Below are 22804 nucleotides of genomic sequence, written 5' to 3' on the forward strand. Positions count from 1 at the left end.
CCATATTTCCAGCCAGATTTCTAACTCTAGCCTGGTGAGCCTATGGTTTTCGTTCCTACCTATAGACCAAGGATCCCTACTGTACTCACAGACTGAGTACCCTCACTAACCTCAACCTGAAGCCCTAGACCAGGTACCCCACCAACTCCAATTCTAATCCTAACCTAAGTAGCCCCAACTGGCCCCAAATCTAACCCTAGCCTAGGGGTTCCCACCATACCCAACACAAAACCTACAGAGGATCCCTGTTGTCCTAAACACTAACACTAACCATAACCAAGGTCTTGCAAGCCAAATCAAATCAAACCAACCCAATCCAGCTGCCTGTTGGAATGAAACTCCCAGTCTCATGGCACCCCTATCTGCTCCAGTTCTAAACTTTGCCTCCATTTTTCTAAGCAGGGACTGGGTCATGCCCGCCCCCCCACCAGGACCCCCGTAGGCCCCAGGGGAGGCACACCCAGGCCTAGGGTCAGTGAGGATCTAGTCAGGGAACTTCTGGAGGGACTGGAAGTATTTAAATCAGCTGGTCCTGATGATCTCCACCCCAGAATGCTGAGGGAATTAGCAGAGGTGATTGCGGGACCCCTGGCATGGCTTTACGAGCACTCATGGTGCTCTGGTATTGTGCCAGAGGACTGGAAAAGGGCCAATGTGGTTCCCATTTTCAAAAAAGGGAGGAAGGAGGACAGATATAACCCATAAAGCAACTGGTGCCCTGAGGCACTGGAGGGCCATAATTTAGTAGTTGAGGGGCAAGACTGAGGCCAGCTGGGTATGGGAAGTACCAGATAGCTAAAGTGAACCACAGCTCACTCTGGGATCCTGGAGCAGCCTCCCTAAACATCTTTAAAGTTCCATCAAAACATGGCAGGTGAGGTAGAAAGGGAGGGTACCCAGAAGAGCTGCTGCCCCTGGGGCCTGGTTCTGCTACACCACTAGAACCAATACAATTGAACTCAAAGCACTACAACAGTCAGGCACAGTGAGCACAGTGTCTCTTTGGTAAACCATGGGGAAAAGACAACATTCAACATTCAGGTATTAGCTATAAGAAGGAATGAAGAAGAAGTCTTAGTCAAGTAGTAAAAAAGATTTACAGAGGCCAGTTACGAACTCAGAAAGATGACTTCTACTCAGTCATAATATTTAAACCAACCATAATCTATACTAATAAATTAATAAAAATTACCTTGCTATCTAACCAGTCTCTTGGTTGGCGGTATTCTCAAGGCTTCATGTTGGTCTCAAAGAAGGATTCACAAGATAACCAGGTAATGGTGACTTTATGGTCCATTTTGGAGAACATGATCTGAAAGAAACTTTGGTACTAGGTAATTGGCAGTGGAAAAAGCTCTGCTATTAACTGCCTTCAGAACTTCTATGTTTTGTAAAAAGCTCCACTAATGTCTTACAAATTTTCTAGGTGTCTTCCACAGGTCATATCATGGTGCTTGCTGTATGATCATTCAAGAGAATATGGTGACATGAGACCTTTCCCTTCCTGCATTGAGTACATACTATATGGGGTATGGGGGAGCAGAAGAAGGGAATGACAGAGAAGGAACAAAGAAGGAAAAGGAAAAGATTCTTAATTCTTTAATTATCAGTTAATTTACCAGAGTGTTATCTGATTGTTACTTCCTAGTACAAAGCATAAGCATCATGGATGATTAAAAACGTCAATAGCATATTCGGCCAACTATAATGTATATTTCAGCCATGGTTTATTTTTAGTTAGCTTGGGAGAATACAGATTTACAAAATGGCAATGAAACAACAATATATTAAAAGAGGCAATAGGGGATATTGGTATTTTGGTCTATTGAAATGTAGCATTATTTTCATTTCCCAGGGAAACACTAACAGCTAATATTTATTCTCTTTTTGCTAATTGTACAAAAACAGACAAGATCTGACAAATGGCACATGTATTTTTCCCAACCAAAAGGAAGCAGGATCCAATCCTTTATACATTTATACTTAGCAGAGCTCTTCCTACAACATATAGTTCACTGGCACCTCTCCATTACTCCCCCCAGTAGCAAGTACAATTTCTGATATTATTTGCAGGATCAAACCAAAGGTATTATTCTATTACAGTTTGATAGAACATTAATTTTAACATAACAATGTCATACTGTAAAAGCTAACAAAATATTTTGATTGACAAATGTTTTATGCCACATACAGGCATTTAGTTTCTACCAGGAGAATCATAGCTCTCATAGTATAAACCATAAGCATAAAGTCATTCACAGATTTTCTCCCAGAACAAAAATGGTAGTTCTGGGAGAAAAATAACCCATCTTCAGTCCAGTAGATGTCACTCCTGGGAAAGTTTCTCCTAGCAGGATAAATATCTGTACACTTTCCTGCTGCTTGAGTCCTTCAGGGGACCAACAGGAGTTTAGTGGTAGTGAAATGCTTCCCCTGCCTTCCCAAGGGTTGGAAAAAATCAAGCAGTGGAAAAATGTTCCCCATGCCTTCCTGAGACCAGGAGCCAAGCAGAGGAGCAACCGTTCTTTGCTTCCCATCCTTTCCTCAGACTGGGGTCCCTGGAGTGAGGGGTGGGTGGGGAGCTTTGGTCCCACTGCTCCTGTCCCCTAAGGAACAGGGGACTGGAGCAGCAGCTGCTTCCCACACTTTCCCCATACTGGGATCACCCAGTCTTTGGCAGGTACAAGCAGAAGGGGAGAGGGGGAGGTTTCACACTGAACAACTCCCCCAGAAACATTTTTAGTGCCAGTCCCTTGCTGTTCAATGTTCCTTCTGAATTTGTTGCATGAAAGGGTCACTTACCGTTTTTATACTTTTTGACATGCAATCTTCAATGCTAACCTCATTAAATGTAAATAAGCATTGAAAGAGGGATTGCTTTAAACCAGACCCCCTCATTCTTTAGGTCAGGGGTTTTCAACCTTTTTGGATCAGTGTACCCCTGGTGGCTGGACGCAGAGCAGTGTACCCCCCGTGGCCAAATACGGAGCAAGGTGGGGGGGAAGGGGGTGTTGCAAGGCTGAATGCGGAGCAGCAGCAGCCACCACGTGCAAGCTTTCCCTGTCTCCTGTGTCTGGTCAGGCAGGTGGCACCTGCATGGCAGCATAGGATGATGTGCGGTAGTGCTTCATCCCCACCCACCCGCATGTACCCCCTAGGGGCCTTCTCAAGTACCCCTGGGGATACGCGTACCCTTGGTTAACAACTCCTGCTTTAGGTCATCACTTCAAATCCATTTGTAGATCCAACAGGAAACCCATTTTGCACATTCCTTACAGGGCAGAAGATTCATACAGATATTAAAATGTATTTGCACCAGTAAAACAAATAAATGTTTTATTTATTTGTTTCTCTTGTTCCACTGTTTCTTGCATTAGAATGATATACCTCCACATACACTGATATAAGGTTTTTTTACATTGCAAACTTTGTCTAAAGTGTATAGTATAGAGCTCAGCACACTGTAAACATTAAACCAGTCTTTCATGAATATAACAAAAGAACCAAGGTTCATTTGGTGCAAGTTCCAGGCAGTAGTGGGAAAAGGTTTCAGGTACTATGGTTGGCTACCTGAACAGATTTGACAAGTGAGTAAGCAAGCATTTGTCAACTCCTTCACTGTTAGCTCTTGCTTTCATAAATACGATCTCCAAACAACAGAGAATGGTCCAACAGTTCTACGTGCATTACTCTGAAAATAATTGAGTTCTGGAAGAGTCCTTTTGAAAAATTTTACCCAGTAGAATCATTTTTAGTGCCCTGCGAAACCATGTGTAAAAAAAGGCATAAACTATTGGGTTAAATGTAGAATTCAAGTAACCAAACCAAACCAATGCATCTATGAGAACAGGAGGTGTGACATAATTCATGAAGGGATCGGTGGCAGTACAGAAAAAAAATGGAGTCCAACATAAAAGAAAAACTCCCATCACTATGCCTAAGGTTTTTGCGGCTTTTCTTTCTCTGCTTCGTGAAATGTGGTGCTTCATTTCAAGTCGGATCTGAGTTTGGCTACTTGTATCTTTAATGGATCTTGCCTGCCTCTTTGCTATGGCATATATTTTCCCATAGACACATAACATAACAAATCCAGGGATATAGAAGGAAAACATGGAGGCTATCACACCTGATGTTTCACTAAAAAAGACAAAGCAGCCTCCTACGCAATGGATGTGATTATAGAAAATCTCTTCGGCTCCTCTTACGTTTAGCTCCAGAAAGATCATGACGAAGGCAAAAATAGCAGGGATGGTCCAACTAATGAAGATCATGACCAGTATGATGAAAGTATTTATCTTCGACTTGTATCTCAGTGGGTCACACACAGCATAGTAGCGATCAACAGAAATGAAGGAGAGATGGAAAATGGAGGCCGTACTCAACATGATATCAGTGCTAGTATGGATTTTGCAGAAGAGTTCTCCAAAGTACCAGCAGTGTTCAACAGAGCGCACCATGCTGTAAGGCATGACGAAACATCCCAACGAGAAATCAACAGCGGCCATGGAAAGGATCAGGAAATTTGTAGGTGTATGGAGCTGCTTGAAGTGTGATATTGAGATGATAACAGTCAGGTTTCCAGCTACAGTGGCAAGAATGATCCACACCATGAGGATATACATGGAAATGCGAATGCTGTTTGACCAGCTGCTCTTTATGCAAGAGCCATTTACAGATTCACAGCAAAACTGCATCCTTCCTGAGAGCTCAGACCCACTTAAGTACACAGGATATTGCACGGGCGCCTTCTGTCCTAAAGCTGAAATACATTTAGAGTTGTTTATGCTTTCCTCTGCTGTGCATCCAGCCAGGGTAACTACAGAGAGAAAAGAAAGGAAAACATAAAATCATCTACTGGAACATTTATGAAATTAATTATTATTAGTTCCTTAAATCATTGGAAAGGATTAAACAGAAATATACTTTTATAATTAGACTCTTGAACTAAGAACCTTCTTTGGCTATATCATGTCCTACCTATTTCAACATCATAAAAGTCCTTGCTTATCCTTATCTCTTTATTAAAGCAGTAGCGTCACAAAGCTGCATTAGGGAAGGTGTTTTATTGTATATAGATCCTTGTTTACAATAGTGAAGAGGCATGTGTTGCTCACCAGTTTTCATTCTTTAAAAAGATCTTTTCTGAATTGTACCTTTTCTTATATTTCTAAAATAAAGTCACTGTCTTACAGCAATCACACTCCTCTTTAAAATCATTTACTTTAGATTCTTCAGCCCACTTGACCGTTGTTTCCCTGAGACATAAATCAAAGGTCTAGAATTCTAACTGGATTGCACAACCATGCAGCTGGCAATACCTGGAGAGCAAGAAGAGTCTTCAAGGAGATTCAGAACTGTTGATAAATAGCCTACAACCTGCAAAGTGAAAACATTACTAATTTCACTTCCTTTTTATGTCCGTAGTCCTGTTCTCTCTTTATCTTAATTTTTATTGGCTGCAATGATGACAATGCTTTCCAGGATTCTTGGTATTATTTGGGCTGCTAACGTGAATGGGAGCAGGAGGCAATCTATCTAGAATTATCCAGCCTTAGAAACAGTGGGTGTGTCTACATGTGCACTTTAATGTGCAATAGCCTATAGTACTGCTTGTGGGGGCTGAGGGGGATCCGGGAAAGGGTCGGCTGGGTTGTGGCCACATACCCGGCACGTACAGATGGGTACTTTCGACCGCTGGAGTAGAATTAGGCACAAACGCGTACTGGTTCAGACAAAGATGGCTTTACTTACACTGTTGAGATGTACAGTGTAGGAAGAAGGTTAACTTCAAACTTCAGTTACAGTTTAACCAAGGAGCTCTGATTCGATGAGATATCTTTGATACAAGCATGCAGGGCACGGGGGTACGTTGGGGTCGGTCGGCGACGGGGAGTCGTCAGCGGTTGATCAGTCTGCCACGTTCACTCCGAGATGGGCGCGGAGTTCTCTAACTTGGGCGGAAACTGCTCCAACCTTTTATACGGCTAGCGAGCCAATTGCTAGTCGCTACATAGGAATAATTTAGAACCGGTCAATAGTAATGTGTGAATTTGCATATGAGTGGCGGGAACCTTTCCACGCCGGGGTTCTCCACCGTGCCGAGAAATTCCCTCGTACAAAATCTCACCGTGCCTTGTGCTAGAAAGTTCCACTGTGCCGAGGCACTCAACCACTAAGCTCTGCTCTGACACTGCTCATTAAAGTGGTGTGTAAAAAGCCATGGTAATATAGTAATGCACAGTAGAAAAAGCTCTTTAATACATGTGTAAACACACCCAGGGTACTTTTACATGTGCTGTGGGATTGGGGTGGGAGGTACTTTAATTAAAGTCTGCTCTAATACGCTGGAATTCCAACACGTTGGAGCAGCCTCCATGCTCATGTATAGGCTCCCTCAGTGGGCAGGCTTAGAAAGTGTGTGGGCATTGGTGACACATAGAGGGTGCACACAGGTGCATGTGCACCCCCTGAGATCAGCCATGCAGACCCTGGAAGCGCCAACCGCAAAACCAGAAGTGCTGGCAAAAGTGCTGGTGGAAACTGTCCCTCCCCTCCCCCCCACATCGGCAATCTGGTGCTCCCCCTGAATCAGGAGGCACCAGTCACCCATGTGTGGGTCTGTGTCCCATTTCCCATTTCCTTTGGTCTCTGTGGGACAAGCAATACAATGGCCTCACTGTGCATAGGAGGCAATAGTAGGCAGGCATAATAGGAGGAGGCATAGGAGTAGGAGGAGGCAGGTAGTAAAGTACATTTCCACTTACATTTCCTTGGCTATTTTAATGTTAGAAGACCTATAATATGTTTCTGTAATACCGCCTAAACATTGTACAGAGATCTTTGTATTTTGTTTTAAAGATATGTTAGCATCTCTGTATGTAGTACCTGCCAGGCCTTTGAACACTCAGGCCAGAATTCTGTTTCCCTGTGTGCATAAATGAAAGGGAATTGCATTTTCTTACATTTCTGGCCATCATTCTGAATGCATTGTCATATTGAATGAAATAGTTTGAATGTTTGTAATGGTTGCCCATTAGCCAGTTTCAGGAAGAAGATAAGATCTATCTCCTTATCTAGCTCATTGTTTTGGACTACGTGCAAAAGGTCTTAACTTTGCTCAAAGTTTTAACTTTTGAATTTTATCTTTAGAAGTCTTTTACAAAGAGAACCTAACAATGATCTTTTTAGCAAATATCCTGAGTTCCGAGAGATCAAACCCTAGAGCCTTTTGACCAGATTGGTAAGAAAAGGTCACTTGCAGTGGTATGGAAGCTCCCCAAAGAAATTAAAATGATTAACAAAAGAAACTAATTACTAAGCAAAAGAATCTGCTGAGTAAGATCCGAGCCCAAATTTGGGGGTAATGACAGGTTTGAGTAGGAGTGGCCCAAGACAGCAGCTCACTCAATAAAAACTGTAACTTACTGTCCCAATTTGGAGGTGACTTCACTTGCAGAACAACGAAGGAAGAATCGCAAGTGTAGGCCGGATCAGACTGATCACCTGAACCACCCTCTCCGTGACCATGAGTCTCTTAGTTCACGCTGAAGCTGCAGAGCGCCCGAAAGGGACTGAAAGAAGGGGACTTAGTCCTATCAGTATTGAGGCCAACCTATTGAATTGTATTGCTGAGGCGAGCCCATTGAACCGTACTACTGAGGCCAACCCATTAAATTGTACTACTGAGGAATGAAACCATATTTAGGTGTTTGGCTTCTCGGAATTCTAGGATTGTAAGTAAATTATGAAAAATAATAGTATTGATTCAAATTTAACTTTTAGTTGTAATTGTAGTTGTTTTTGTAATACTAATTCTTATAGCATTGTTTGGGAAGGAAGTGCATTCGGAGCATTGTTTCTGATATATGTAATTATTGTCTTCTTAATGTTTGTGGTGTTTCTTAAAGCTAAGCAGTGTTATATACGTAGCAAATAATTTTAAAATAAAATTGTGTTGTATGAATTAAGTGTGTAACCGTTGTGAAATCGTGCAATCAACTAACTACTCCCCCAGCCAGTGCATCAAAACAAATCAGTAAATTGTGTGGGATTTTCTCTATTCCATAACCCACTAAAGACATGCATAAATGTGTATAAATCACAAAAATGTAGCCAACCAGAAACTCTCAACTAGCGGGTGTCGACACCAGGGAAGGAGAAAGAAAATGGGACCCCTGGCAACCATAAGAGGGAGATATGTGGGGCCAGGTGGAAGAGAACAAATGGGAAAGTGTGAGGTTCAGAAATGCCAGCTACCCTGAATGGGAAAGGACATGGATTCTAGCCCAGGCTGTTGCTCCCAGTGGGGTATAAACCTCCCTATTTCACTGCTCTCCATTAATTTTATCCAATGCTATTACATGCAAAGAGCACTGATACATCTTCACAAGGTGTGCTGCTCAGGGCTTTGGAAAATGCTTAGCCTGTGGTGTGGTTGTTAGAGCAGTATGCTGGAGAGTCAGAAACATGAAAGTTTAAACTGCTTCTCAGACAGGGGACTGGGAACCTGGGTCTCCTGCTTCCTGAGCAAGTGCCCTAACCACTCAGTTACTCTAGTTAAACCATGAAAGAGCTCCCCACCCTGCTTCAGGTATATGTAGCTGGGTATATGCAGGGCCAGCATGTAACCTACTGTTCATACTCAGTCTACATGTATGTGTGCTTACATGTCCACAGTGCTAAATGCTTACATGTGAAGCTGGAAAACTAATATTCAGATACACGTAGGGAAACAGTATTCTGCTTTCCATGAATAAATGTAGTGTCTCTATAGTTTTAAATTCAGAGATTGAGTTCTGTTTCCATCTCTGTCACTGGTCTGCTAAGTAATGCTGGACAAGCTGCTTTTCTCTGTGTACTTTAATTTCCATATCTGTGAAATGAAGAAAAATGATCCCTTACCTTCTTTGTGGAACATGTTAACATCTATTAAACACTATGTAAGAACTATGTATTATTGGTATATGACCCAGTTCTGCATAGGTAGAATCCCATGGACTTCAGTGAGACTCCATGTGAATTCAGGAATCTAACACGCAGCAGTTGGAAGGATCAGGCTTACACATGGAAAAGTATAATATTTCTGGAAAGAATTAAGTTGTGGATTAAAAAGATCCAGTCGGTGCTGGTGAGTAGAGAAAAGCCTTTTGAAGTGTTTATAGACACGGTGTGTTCTCATCTGGTTCAAGGTACATATTCTCAAATGGTCATTTCAGTACTTAACTATAGGAATACACCTTGCATCCTTAATGATGCTAGACTCTGACATAGGAGAACATGAGAGTACCATTTCTTATCATCTCCATTTGGCTAACAGACTGTCACATCCTAGTAGTTGATGAACTGGCTTCAGTTATTTATGCCCTTTTTACCTCTTAGCTGAACTACTTCAGTGCAATAGTACAGCATAAGAAATTCCAACTAGCAGACAGCACTAAAGCATATATCCTCAACAATGCAGGTTATCTCCTCTCACTGAGCACTTGCTTCATATGGAATTTCAAGTCAAGACAAAATCAGTCATATCAAGTCATTATCTTCAATGTATTCTGCAACCTAGGTTCATGCTAGTCAAAAGACTATTTAAATCTTCCACGGAAAGACTTTGGCTGATAGCATAATTCCTCTTGCCCAGTGGAACTATACAACTAAGATTTATCTGTGCAATAGACAGTTTTCTTGGTTAAGTCTAGGAAATGAACTCCCCTAACATCTTGGGACATCTCAAACCTCAATACCTTCTACTCTGTTTCTTTAATATTTCCTTCACTGTAATTCTGAAAGGTGCTCAGACATTACATTGATGTGCCTAGCAAAGGAGTTTATACAGGGTCAACTAGAAGAATCAAAATGTAAAAAGGCTGCTCCAAGCGGGCTCGATATGCTGCAGAGGAGCTGGCTGGGACACAAGGGTGCTTCGGTGCAGGCAAGCCCCACAATGAAGTACCTTCATGCCCCAGCCAGCTGGGTCAGTGTTTACACACGCACTGCTATTCACAAAAAAAAAAATCTGCAGCAGGGTAGTACTTGTATTTACACATACTACCCTGCTGTGGAGGTTATTAGTTTCCTACCCCCTAGTAGGGGTGTACATGGAGACACTGAGACATTTAATGCACAGTTAGTCAACTGCACAGTAAACTTCTTGAGTAAATGCACCCACTTCTAATTAGACACCGAACCAAGCACAAAGTGTGCACATTTGTACATTTTTACAAATATATAATGTATATTTGATTTACACATTTTCGTATGTGTGTAACAATATAAGTATACCTTAAATATAATTCAGGCTGCATCAAGGGAAGTTTAGGTTAGATATTAGGAAAAACTTTCTCACTAGGAGGATAGTAAAGCACTGGAACAGGCTGCCCAGAATGTTTGTGGAATCTCCATCCTTGGTGGTGTTTAAGAGTTGGCTAGACAAAGTGTTGACTGGGATGGTCCTTTGAGCAGGGGATTGAATGAGATGACCTCTTGAGGTTCCTTCCAACTTTCATTTTCTATGACTCTATAATGCTATTAAAATGGCCTTGCTTAAACTAGGTCAACTGTCAATAATTCAATTCACTTAATTAAATTATTTCCTTTTAAATCTTGTTATTCTTCCTGATTCAGATACAATGTCAAAATAAAGTAGTGGTGACTGGTATGAATTACTCCATGTTCCTGTAGACTTGTTTTTAATTTGATGTAGTGAAAATGGCACTCTAAATCATGTAGACAGAACATGGCATAATGACACTAGAAGAAACCACCTAGCATTTTACAGTAGCTTTATAGAAGAGAGAATTTATTTTAGATTTAGAGATAACTTGTTTTAAAAAAACCCCAACATGTTCTATGATGAATTGCAGCCCAGGTCATCATGGGCATTTAGGTGCTTAGGATAATGAGAGTTAAAGCACCTAAGTACCTTTGTGGCTCTGAACTTCAGTGGTCTTGCCTTGCTCAAGTGTCATGCATAAAGATTGCTGTTAACACTAACAGTAACTACTAAGGGATTTAGCTTTTCTTTAATTTGTAGTCCAGTGTCCTTACGGAAGAAAGTTTGGGCACTTGTTTAAAGGGATATCTTCAAGAAGGTTGATCTACAAACTCAACTAACCATCCCTATAATAATCTTCTAGGAAAAAAAATATTGCTTCAAAACAGTTTTTATTGCTTTTTAGGTTCTGCACGTAACTATAATACCATACCCAGTTGTTTTTTCTTCTGAGCCAACAGGAATATAAAATGCTTTAAAAGTTCCCTGTATATGTTGCATCTATATAAGCAATGTTTCCTTTTGTAATTGACTAGTTGCCTATTTATTTAATGTGTTGTATTTCTTCCTTCTTGTTCTCTCTTGTTCCTTTGTGATTGTTCTCTACAGTTCATCTCTCTCCACAAAACCAATAATGTCTTGACAGTTAATTAATCCAACAGGTTCTAAGTGACAAGCTGGCATGGATTTTCAGCTAATCTACTTAGTAATGGTTAATTGCAATAACCATTTGCTATTCTGGCTTTCTTTAGATGCCTTCTCCTGAAATAGTGGAAGACAAATGTGATTTATTGTAATTAAGCAAGACATTGAGAAGTCACATAAGAGCTGTATATGTATATCATGTTTCTAAGTCACTGCAGGACAGACTATAGGTGGTAGAAATTCTGTTAACTGATTTACGGAATCATAGAGTGGGATGAATTGGCAAAAAATTGATAGAGTTTGATTATAATACTATGTGACTTTACTGTATTCCTATAAACTATACTGCCTCATTTTTTCTATTCTATTTCTGTATCTGACATATTCTCTTGTACTGCTTGTGCAAGAAAATGACTTCCACTGCCAGCAGGCCAGCTTCTCTTCAGTAAAATCTTTAATTTCCAAGTATTCTTAGCATCCCGGGAGATGGTGCTATGAGTATCCTGAATTCAGATGTATAATCAGTTTAGACCTTGGCTTACAATAATCACCCAAACCAGAACTTTCATATGAGAAATGCATTTCATTGCTGACAAATCAGCATGACTGTGCTGTTTTGTAATTTTTATTTTCTCACACACACACACACACACACACACACACACACACACATATAGCATGCCTTATGCACTGTGGTACTTTATAAAATTAATTGATGTAAAATGTCAGAGAAAGGGATATTATTATTTGGTTTTCATTAACATCTGTTAAGAAATATTTGCCATTAATAAATACCTTCAGAGCATGTCAGTGGACATAGAAATATGAAGTCAGATCTTCAGCTGACATAAATCAGCTGAGCCTCATGGAGTTTGATAAAGCTATATGTATTTTAGCTTTATGAGACTATTATATTTGGAGTGAATGGGCTTAGAATGTCATCTAAGGATTTTTCTTACTCTCCTATGCAGATGAATATAAGGATGAGATGTGTCAGGTAAACATGTGCTACTGTGGGAATGTGCTGGGCAGCTCCACAGTGAAGCATATCATGCTCCGTTCACATACATTACTGATCAAAATAGCTATAGTGTAACCTCTTTAGTGCAGCTCCAGGTGTATACCAGCATACACTTGCTCTTTCAGGAGTCCTTTCTGTCCCTAGCAAACCCAGCGGTGGAATCAGACAATACTGAGCTAGTTACATTCAAAATGCTAAGGCTGATGCTTACTAGTACAGTTATAATTGCTTATCAACTCAGAGACTGTACTACCTATGTAGGGTAAAGTCATAGCTAAGGCCTTTCTACCCTTTGCAGTAGTAAGCAGAGGCATAACAAATCAACCAGATGCCTGGGGCAGCGGGATGCATGGAGGCAGTGGCAAGTTCAAACTACTGCCATACTACTAGTGTGATCATGTGCCTGCAACAACAGCTGAAATGTTTCCATCCCCATCCTAATTCAGTGCCGGGGGCAGCTACCTCAGTCACCTCACTTTAGTTACACTGCTGTTAATAAGTACCAGCAGTGAAGCACTGGGGAGAAAATGGGTTGACCCTTTCTAAACGAGCATTATTTCACTGCGATTCTCCAGTGTCCACGAGGGTTCTGCTACTGTCAGAACCTGCACTACACAGCCCTATAGGGTTTTGATTTTGTCCTTGGTGTCCTAAACAGTGTAAGACACCCAATCCTTCTAACCTCTTCAGAAATGGAAGTTAAGTAAAGAAAGGGGCCCTATGCAGAGCCTCTTCCATTACTTAAGAAAATGGAAGGTCCATGAATGGTTTATACAGATGTAGCTTGTACTAGAAATAAATTACATGATGACAACTTTTGTAGCAAAGCTTCTTTTAATGTTCTTTTCTACCAGACATCAGGGCTTTGGAGGATGAAAATTAAATTATAATTTAGCTACCAATTACAGCAATGTACGTTAAAAAGAAGGCAGTGTATTTCAGTTACCAAAAGGAATTCTTTTTCATAACAACTAAGACGGTTTTAAAAAGCAGCTAGCTAACAAATTATTCATAAAATTAAATAATATTTGTCTTCCATTCTGGGAACATTTCTGGCTTATAATAGTTTTCATTCTAGCAAGTATGCCAACAACGTATTTGGCAAAAGCCCTTGTAAAAGTATGAAACAAAACCAGGGATGCACAGGAAGACAAAACCTTCCGTACCAATTTTTAGGAATCACGTTGTAATTATACAAAGACTGTACAATAGCCTCCAAAACTTTTTTAAAAGAAAAGAAAAAACAAGTGTTGGTGACAGACAACAAACCTTTTTCACATTTCGTTCACAATCACTTTATCAAATGCCTGGTGAACAGATAAGATTATCCTGTATCCTGAATATTAGCAGAGTTGGGACCCCTCATAAAACTGCCCTTTCAGCAGTCCCCCTTGTTTATAAAGCAGTTCTTGCATTTAACAAGGGTACTACAGTGGGAGTATATCCTCTGATATTAGCTGTGGCATTATGAAATGGGACTAGAGGTAGTGAAAGTCATCAAGGGCAGGAAGCATGATCTCCAAAGAAGTATAAGTGTAACTTATACCACTTTAGGGTCACTTTAGGCACCTACTACCAAAATTTAGATCCTCAAAACTTGTTGCCTAAACCCCAGAAACACTTCCATTTTAACAGTGCTGAGCAGCACAGCTATAGAGTATTTGGGACTGTGGAGGAGATCCTTCTCAGTGCCTTCTACTGAAGCTCCACAACCTTTAGCACCATCTGCTTTAAACCTTCTTTGGTGCATACATTGGCACCTGGGTCTCCCAGCTGAATGCTGGGACTACAAAATCATTCTCATTCACTCTCTGCCCAAAAATGGCTGGTACCTTAATCCACAAAGAAACACTGACAGTCTCAACCACTTCAAAATATATTTAGGACATCCAACGTGGGAGGAGATATCTTACACTTCACAGCACCTGATCACCTCGCAAACTGTCACATGCACAAATACAGAAAAATATCAAAAAGTAGAAAACTGGCATTTCTATTCTGTATAGCATCCAAAAACTGTTCACTCTGTTTCAATCAAGTTCACAAAACAAGCAAACTCCTTAAATGGAAAGTAATTTCTGAGAATGTTTTCTTTTGTTAAAATTGAACTGTATGTACCTTGCTTCATGGCAAAAGAGTTCCTGGGGTGCCCCCTGATGCCCAAAACATCCCAGACTGCTCCTGAAGCATGAGGGTATGAGGGCAGCCTGAAGAGTGCTCTTCCCTGGTACACGGAGCCTAAAAGTCCTGTGAGCACTGGTTCCATTTGGGACATTCGTAATGGTGGGACTCTTTTAATGAAATGGAGTTCATTGGAAAATTCTCAAATGAAAGACGATGTTGATTTCTTCTGCAGCAGGGAACACAGAAGCCACAAGACCTTCCAGACAAGCTGGAGCTCCCAGACTGTACATCAGGGAAAACTGGCACTCTATGTACCCTGGCCTAGGTTGGGGTTTTTCTGAACCCCTGGGATCCATGCTGCAGAACCAGGAGCTGAGGTCTAACTGGAGATGGGACTCCCAGGCTTCCAGGATTCCTGTTGTGGAGCCTGGGATCCAGAAGCTGAGCCCTATTTAGAGCTGGAGCATCCATGGTTTCTAGCTCTTTGTGTCCAGGTGGGAAGTTTGGAACTCCAGGAGTCCCAGGCTCCTAGACAGTCTATAGTACAGCTGCCAGGGAGCTGGAAAGCCGAGGTCCCTGAAGAGCCTGAAGCACTAGCTGCTAGATATAGCAGGTGGGGCTCAAACAGGGGCAGAACCAGGGTTTCCTAAAGGCAGGTGTGGGAGCAGCAACCTGCACTGCAGGGGTGGCTGTACCCTTTACTCCCCACCCACTAGTGCAGGCAGACCATGTCATGGGAACCTCTGTGCTCTTTTTTAAGTCCTTAAAGCAGGTAAAAATTCCTTTCCCTTCCTGCTCAGAGGCATGCCCCTTCCCTTTCTCTTCCCCACCCTTCTCCTGAACAGCCTGCCTACTGCTGGTGCTGCCTCCCACGCTTCAGGGGTGGAGAAAGCTCCAGAGCCATGCAGACTGAGCAGGGGCTGGGCTCAGCTGGGACAGGGACAGTGGCAACAGGGCAGCTAGAGAGTTTCTAGAGCAGGCACAAGGAAGGCACACCCCATTCATCCCTGTGGCCATTGTCCCCATCCCCAGCTTAGCCCAGCCCCCTAATAGCAGGCGGGAACAGCTCTGGTGCTTCCCTGTCCCTGGGATAGTGGGGAAAGGCAGATGGGAGAAGGGATGAGTAGGGGGCATGCCTTGTACAGGAAGGGAGGATTTTCACCTATTTTAGGGACTTTAAAAAGTTCACCGAGGCTCGCATGGTGCAGTCCAGTCGAAAAGCAGGATGCAACCATGCTACTGGGCTTAAACAAAAAATTCTATCTCTCTTTGGGCAAAAGTCTGGCAAAACTGAGATGTTTGCACAAAATGGTTCAGCTTTAACAAACTTGCATTTTCTGACAAAATCGAGTTGGTTGGAAAATTCCTCATCAGCTCTGCCCAAAAATAAAATACAGGGAAAAAGTCTAACATTAATAATGATGTGAACTTTAGCCTGTTTTTTTAAAAGTATTCACTGCTGCTTTAAACAGCTATTTTTTCTCTCAAATTTTGATTAATTTCAATGCTAGTGGTTCATTTTTTATACATAATTATTATGTAAATATTGTTTTAGTTAATGTATACTCTATGCTCCTTTATACTAACAATAATAACCTCTGAAAACCCAGAACATTGCAATTAGATGCTGTTTATTCTACAAACGAATATACTAAAGCACATCTCTCTTTAGCTCATCACGCTATTAGAATGTGTAAATATTTAATTTTAAACATTAAGGGACAAAGGTGCTTTTCTCAGGAATTAGTGAAAGTCTATAAACTTACGAATTACAAACCAAAATATAATTCTAAAATCTATATGCTATGCTTATTAAAAAAATACTTATTCACGTATAATTTGTTCTTCATATTCTTCACAGCCTACAAGCAGAAGCTAAATCTCAGAAACAACATTTGCCACACTTTTAATTTCTTTACTAGAATATAGCACTTTGTTTCAAACTTGACATGTCTACATGAGACTCTTTACTGGGCAGTAAATTAGTCTACTGAGCAGTTAGCTAGTACCTGTAAATAGAGCTACTAGATTAACTGTGCAGTATACTCAAGCAGATGCTGATTGGAAGCAGACTTGTTGCTCCAGGTAAGCTACACAAGCAGGGGGCCCGGTCCTGGCATTCTCTTTGTGCCCACTCCCCTGTTCTGGCACTGTGTGGCTCCTTACTTCCCACAGGAACCAGGAGCTGAGCAGTATGAGCTCTCTGCTTCCCAGCTTAGCTGGGGGCTCACCAGCAGCTGTCCCATTTGTATAGCAGCTGCCAGCAGGCCCTCAGCTGGGTGAGGGATTCCCACCCAGCTTGGGCCTCCTGCAGGTGGGGCAGCTGCCAGAGAGCCCCCAGCTGGGTCAGGAATCCCTGCCCAGCAGAGGAATGACCTGGAACTGTCACACCCAGACAGGGGCAGATTTTCTGCCCAGCTGGGATTCCTTACCCAGCTGGGGGCTTGCTGCTTCCTACCCCACCGGTGGGGCACCTCCTGGCCAGCTCCTGGCTGGGCAGAATTTCCCACCCCAATTGGCTTGTGGGGCACTGACAGCTGCCCCATAAGCCAATTGGGGAAAGGGGCTAGAAAACAGTTGCAAGGGAGAGGACACTTTCCCAGTCCCAGGAAACAGCTGTGCAAAGGTGGGACAGGAGTAGCCCTGCTCTGAATTGCTCCCATTGGGAGTAAATTTGCTCCCAGTGAGCATGTCCAGCTGTGTGTGGACATTTGGTTCCCTGGGAACAAGTAGTGGCGGGGCACATTGTGCTGCTGCTACTTCTTTCTGGAGAATATCCATGCCACGCATGCTTTAGTGCGTGGCAAGTTGCCCTGGGTGGGGTAGGGGAGGCTAGGACCAGCACTGGGCTGGCCCTAGTAGCCTTACCTGGGGTCCTGGAGGCCTCCTAGGGCTGCACATGCAGTGATTCTGCTGCATGGAGCCTGGCTGGCAGGGGAACGTGGCTCTGGGTGGCCTGGCTCCGCTTTTCAGCAGTCCATGCTGGCTGAGTGCATGTTGCTCTGGGGTTTTTTCCTGCAGTTTTTTTTTTTTTACCTCTGGATATCCAGGAGTCAAAAAAACCCACAGAAAAAAAAACCTGGCACAGTGCACACTCAGCCAGGACATCCTTACAGGGCGGAGAACACCAGACTGTGGGTATCATGCTTGCCAATACATATTTTTTCTTTACTCATCCATTAAGAGGGTACCCTAGCAGGTACCTTGTTACTAGACAAGTTATAAGACTAGATTCAACAATTATTTAAGATGAACTGGTACTTTCATTTTGATTTATTTCAATACCTGACTAATACTGAGGGCAAGCTATCACCAAAGTCAGTGTGACTACTCATTAGCATTTGCAGTTTAGTAGGCCTATGGAACTCCCAAAAATATTGATGACCAGGTACTGATGATCCTGTGAAATGTAACATTCTTGCAAAACCAAAGACTCTGTACCTTACTTGATCAAGCCCTAAGTGAAAACATGCACTTTGATTCTTTTTTGCCCAGAGGCAGTATTTAAATTTTATGGCATATCCTTATATTCTTTATATTAAAAAAATACTTATTTTATATGATTAGTATGTCAGTTTAGTCCTTAAAAATAGCTCCAGTATTTATATTACTAGGAGGTGGCTTGGTTAAATGAATGCACAATATGGACCCTATCACCCCGTGTGTGCAGGACCATGCCATCTAGCTCGCAAAGCTTGGAAATTTGACTGTAGAAGAGAGATAGCAGCGTTAATTGCTACTGCATCCCCCACCAACTTTATGGACCTTTTGGGAGCCCCATAGGACAGATCACATGGCTCCATGTGCCAGATCTAGCCCGCTGGACAGAAGTTTAGCAATCCTGGGTTAAATAATTTAGAAGAAATAATCACTTCACAAAATTCACCTCATTTTTACTCAAGAAATATGAGTTAACTTGCTGCCATTGCCTTAGATTTCTTTACCATTTTACATTATATAATAATATAAGAAATGACATTTACTGGATACGTCCATCAAGCCCAGTATTTTGCCTCTCAGAGTGGCAGAGAGCAGATGCTGGGAGAGTCCCTGCTTGTCTCCTATTGTAGCTTCCATCATTCAGAGGCTGAGGAAGTTCTGATTCAGAGGCTTCATGCATATCTGCCATATTCAATACTTACTGATAGACCTTTCTTCCCAGAATTGGTCTAATCCCCTTTCAAACTGCATTAAGCAACCAGCCTCCACAACTACTTGCAGTGGTGAGTTCCACAAGTTATTTACCTGCTGTATGAAACTTTGTTAGTTTTAAGCCTACTACCCTATAGCTTCATTTTATGTCACCTAGTTCTAGTATTGTGAGTGAGCATAAATAATAAATCTCTATTTACTTTCTCTACACCATCTACTATTTTGTAAACCTCTATCATGTCCCTCCTCAAGCATATATTTTCTAAGCTGAAAAACCCTAGCCTATTTAGTCTTTTCTCATGTGGAAGCATAAATTCCTCACTGAGTAGTTTCTGTGAATAAATCTTAATCTTTAATTTATCAGTGAGCAGTTAGTTGCAATTATTTGAGTTTTGAAATTAAAGTTATTTTCTTTGGACATGAGGGTCATGTTCAATTGCTTCTATTAATTAGAGGCACAGACAGAAATGAAGCTCCCAGGGCTAACTTATGGTGCACAGAAAGTGCCATGAGTTAAACTGATCCTCCTGATTCAAAAGACATTACTTGTTGGGTTGGGAGAGTGGAGGACTGAGCTCCAATTTGAAGCTGATCCAGGAAGAGAGGTTGCATCTCTGTACCCTCTTCCCTGAGCTCTGCCCCCATTCTCCCAGCTCCCATTCTATCTCAGAATAGGAGGGGTATAAGGCAGGGGAGGGAGGTCCATTTTGGGGTTTCCCCAGCCGTGCTGGAGTGGGGGGTCAATTGGGGCCCCCCACCTTGGGGGGCCCCAATCCACCTTTTCCACCCTTCAGTGTTGACTACATGCCCCAGAAACAACTCCTTCTCTCCCTTCCCCTCCCTCCCCCCTTCTGAAAACAGTGCTGGGAGCAGGGTTAGGCTGCATCAGCTGAGCCCTACTCCCAGCACCTGCAGACAAAATTTAATGAAGACACTCCTCTTTGGAGCACCTTTATCTGAACCCTCATTTAATGAGAGTTCAAATTGTTTTGAGATTAGACACTTTTAAAGTGCTCTGCAGCCACGCACTTGTGTTTAGTCACAGCTGTAGAGCACCTTTAGGGGCCAATTCAGGCAAAATTGTCACTTCTACCTGCACCTTAGATGATGCTGGGTGTGTCTATACATGCATATAATCTGGGAGTTTACACTCGAGCTGTTTCCCATTGTGGCTGGGACACTGTTTCTGGCCCCTGGGAACTGCCTGCTGCTAGGGCAGGCTCCTCCACTGAAGCCCGGGTGAGGACAATGTCCCCCTGCTCTGGCAGCAGGAAGGTCCCAGTCCATGCTCCACAATTACAGGACCTGGGCTGAGAAATCCTTATCTCCCACCTGGGAGGATCTCCCAGCTTGGGCCCCGTGACCAGGGGACTCAGGGTGGGAGATAGGGATCTCCCAACCCCATGATCACAGAGCGGGAGGGGGATATGTTGGGGAGGGGGATATTGTTCCCACCCAAGCTCCAGTGGTGGAGCCCATCCCAGCATCAAGCAGCTCCTGGGAGCAAAGAACAATCTCCCATACCGTGCTGCCCAGCTGACTGGGAGTAAATGCTCCTGCTGAGGTGTCTACACGTGTGCTACTGTGCAGTAAGTAAACTCAAATAAATTTGCTACTTGCATTTGCTGGTAGAAAACATACTTGAGATTAGAGCCAATTATGTATAGATGCGGACACCTACTGTGCAGTAATTAGCTCTACTGCGTAATAAAAGGTCTCGTGTAGATGTGCCCTCTAATGCTTAGAATAATTTTCTTCTGAAAAGACTCAAGTACTTATGTATAAATAATTTCTATAAATATTCTGCCATATTCACTTAAAAATCACTTTTTCTGTCAACATTAGCAAAACATTTGCAGAAAACAGAAACAAAAGAGGAACAAACAATGAATAATTCAAATAGATATTCACAAAAATGTTTTCCTGGTATTGGTTCAGCTCTGCTGTTTATCTGAGGATGCAAATTACTTTCCAGTGATTTATACTTCCATTTTCTTTGTATGTGTTACTGTTTTATAAGAGCATTTTAAGAGTAAGTTCAACTAGTTTTCACATTCTTGCAAGGTACAAATTTGCTTTTAATTTGTAAGAAAATAACATTACTGTGAAAAATAGTGAATTTTAACCTATGTGACTCTTTTTAAATCTTGGGTGGAGGATTTGGCTAATTATAATTATGGTGTAATCTGATTTTTAAAGTAAGTGCCACTAAAAAGACAAATGGTGACACTGGGATTTAGGAGGCACTAATGAAACCCATATGACCTGGAGTACTTTGGTCTGTGCAGACTTAAATTGCCTAATTATTTGTTCTGATCATATACAATTCAATTAAAGCTAATTTTGATTTTAAGCCTGATGGCTATTAAATAGAAGCTAAATACATATTAAAATTATGACTTGGAAGATAACTGGTTTTACACAAGCAAATACTCTAAATATATCAAAGAGTTGAAGTTAAGGCATAGATGTGGTAAGCCTAACCACTTGAGAAAGAATTGTGTACTGTAATAGAAGAGTCCAAGATAAAAATTCAGAAACCTGGAGTTCTTTCCTGAAGTATCTGAATGTATGTATTAGAGTTTGGGATCCTGCTGGCTTCTTTCCTCTTTGCTTTCCTCTCTCCTGAAGTCTACATCTTTCCTCTTCCTTCCTTTAATTAAAAATATTCTCTCATACCTTGTTTCTAGCTTTTTTCCCCACATACTTCTTTCCTTAGTTTAATATTTCTTTTTTTTATTATTTCTTTACCCAATATAGGAAGGAGACAGTATTAAAACTGAAGCAAGTCTGATTTTCATAAACTGATCTTGATCTATAAGATTTTTAAAAATAAATAATTTACCTTTTTTAAGTGTATACATTGAAATAATTGCAACTGTTTTAGTATCAGTAAAGTTATTATAAATTACTAACATTTTAAAAGTGGTATATAAAAGGGTCAGATGTGTCTAACTTTTTTATATACATTAAAACTTTTTTAAAATGTAATCAAACTTTTTAAAAAGTGAATCAGAAAACATAATTTTGGTCACGTGCATTTGTTTTCTTCCTTTTATAAAAAGTTAATAAACTCAGTATTATACTTTGCAAAGTACTAAAATTTGACCTACCATGAAAATGATACCATAGTGAAAATTTTTATTTTAATGTGTCCTTTTAAAAGAAAATAAAAGAGCAAATCCTTTAAAAATAGTTAACAGAAATTAGGCACGTGAGGTCCACCACTAACAAACCAAAGCACATGAGACAACCTCACAATACGTTAACTAAAGGTTGCAGATCTTAGAAGATTTTAAGACGCAAGACCATTTTCCTTACATGAATACACAAAGGCATTTTGGCTTAAACAGATCTATGAAAACATGGAACAGATTTTTGGTTTAGCTTTTTTATTTGCTTCTTTCCTACCTTTCTCTCTACCCATAGAAAGGACATCTGCTCTTGCTTTTTGTTTGCTGTCTGCTTGTTCTAGGAGCATTTTTACAGTCCAAGTCTCCCTCACCCAACAGCCATACCTTTTCTCGGCCATCATGACAGCTATCAGAGAGCAAATTTTTAAGTGAGCAGGTCCCTACCACACAACCAAAGAGGCCTATAAAATCCCATTAGATTACTGCTTGACAACCTAGCTTCTTAATTAATAAAATCCTTAGCCATTATAGCTTGGAAACAGTTGCCAGCATTAATAATCTTTTGAACCATTTATTTTGTCAGCCACTTCAGAACCGGAGTATGACTCTGACACTGGTATTTGCTTAAAAAGTAGGATTTATAGGGATATTGAATTCATTTGAAGTAGGTTTACTTGTTTAATTAAGCATTATGGTCAGATTACCTGCAGTGCAAGATTATCTAAGAGCAGAACAAAAACATATATGTAGTTCCCTTTCTGCAAGCTTCTAAAAAGGTAACAAAATAAATAAATACGAGGAGCTCACAATAGCTTGAAAGATTTCTTTGAAACGGCTCATTGTGTACAAAGAGTGACATGATGTACATTTACCAAGCTACCTCTGATTACTCTCCTGAACAAACAGCTTTAATCCAACAGTCTAATCAATTAATAGCTATTTGCAAAATAAAGCTACTAGAAA

General features: G+C 41.3%; 1 protein-coding gene across 3 annotated transcripts in view; it reads right to left on the reverse strand.

Annotated features, from left to right (window-relative positions):
* Window positions 1–1710: 1710 nt before the first annotated feature.
* Window positions 1711–22804, reverse strand: part of LOC106737303 (trace amine-associated receptor 1) — a 31158-nt gene continuing 10064 nt past the window's right edge. For all 3 annotated transcript variants that reach the window (XM_019479679.2, XM_059713161.1, XM_059713152.1), the window contains one exon: window positions 1711–4816. In XM_019479679.2, coding sequence (XP_019335224.1) covers window positions 3687–4816 — 1130 coding nt within the window. In that variant the 3' untranslated portion in view covers window positions 1711–3686. The remainder of the gene's footprint in view (window positions 4817–22804) is intronic.

The sequence above is a fragment of the Alligator mississippiensis genome, chromosome 1, assembly GCF_030867095.1.
Source record: "Alligator mississippiensis isolate rAllMis1 chromosome 1, rAllMis1, whole genome shotgun sequence".
NCBI classification, from domain to species: domain Eukaryota; kingdom Metazoa; phylum Chordata; order Crocodylia; family Alligatoridae; genus Alligator; species Alligator mississippiensis.